The following is a 778-nucleotide window of genomic DNA, read 5'->3' on the forward strand; positions in this document are numbered from 1 at the left end:
CCTTAAGTTGATTGTTATTCTTCCGCTTAATTTCCCTCTATTACAAGACCATCCTCTGAAGAAGTGTTCTTATCGGATTCCTTTTGTTGGCTGTGCTGGCGTTTCCTTGCCTGCTTTTACTTTTTGTTAGAGATAATCTTTACTTGTGTTTCTGCATATCATTCTGGGAATAACTTCACTCCTTCTTCCTCCTAAACATTTTAGAATCAGTATCATTAAGCAAAGAAACCAGTTACTTTGAACGAATATTTTATTGCATTTAAAGAAACAATAGTAGTACCCAGTGCCGAGGACGCTATAGAGGCAACAGAAAAGTATATATACACGAGTGCACAGCGAAGGTCAGGTCAAAGGTCGGCGCGATGGCGTCGGAGGTGGAATTAGAAGGGAGAAACAGAGAGGAGGGCGAGTCGTTGCGAAACTCAACATTTGGGATATGTATGTATGCGTGTAGTGGAAAGACAACAGGGTAAAGATGTGTGCAGTTGACTGGACTTCGGGCATCAGTGTCGTTTGCGTGTCAGGTGTCAGACGGGTGATGTTTAGGTGTCAGGCAACGAGAGGTGTTTTTAAAGCTTCTTTTAGTTCTTCACGAGCCTGACGGACGGACGGAATCCGTTCTCGTCAGCGGTGTATGTAACCTCGACTACGGTGCCATCACCCACTGGGTACCTGCCGGGAGAAGGGAAGGGTTACGCTGGCCGGCTGGATGCTGCGCATTGTCTTTACGGCGTCTGGGATGTGAGACACAGATAACAATAGAGAAAGCTCTCATTAC

General features: G+C 45.6%; 1 protein-coding gene across 1 annotated transcript in view; it reads right to left on the minus strand.

Moving 5' to 3' along the window:
* Window positions 1-232: 232 nt before the first annotated feature.
* The window catches only part of LOC119593751 (cuticle protein AMP4-like), a 2916-nt gene continuing 2370 nt past the window's right edge, over window positions 233-778 (minus strand). The window contains exon 3 of the mRNA XM_037942763.1: window positions 233-672. Within this exon, the coding sequence (XP_037798691.1) occupies window positions 582-672 (91 nt within the window). The 3' untranslated portion in view covers window positions 233-581. The remainder of the gene's footprint in view (window positions 673-778) is intronic.

Source organism: Penaeus monodon, chromosome 32 (genome assembly GCF_015228065.2).
Source record: "Penaeus monodon isolate SGIC_2016 chromosome 32, NSTDA_Pmon_1, whole genome shotgun sequence".
NCBI lineage: Eukaryota > Metazoa > Arthropoda > Malacostraca > Decapoda > Penaeidae > Penaeus > Penaeus monodon.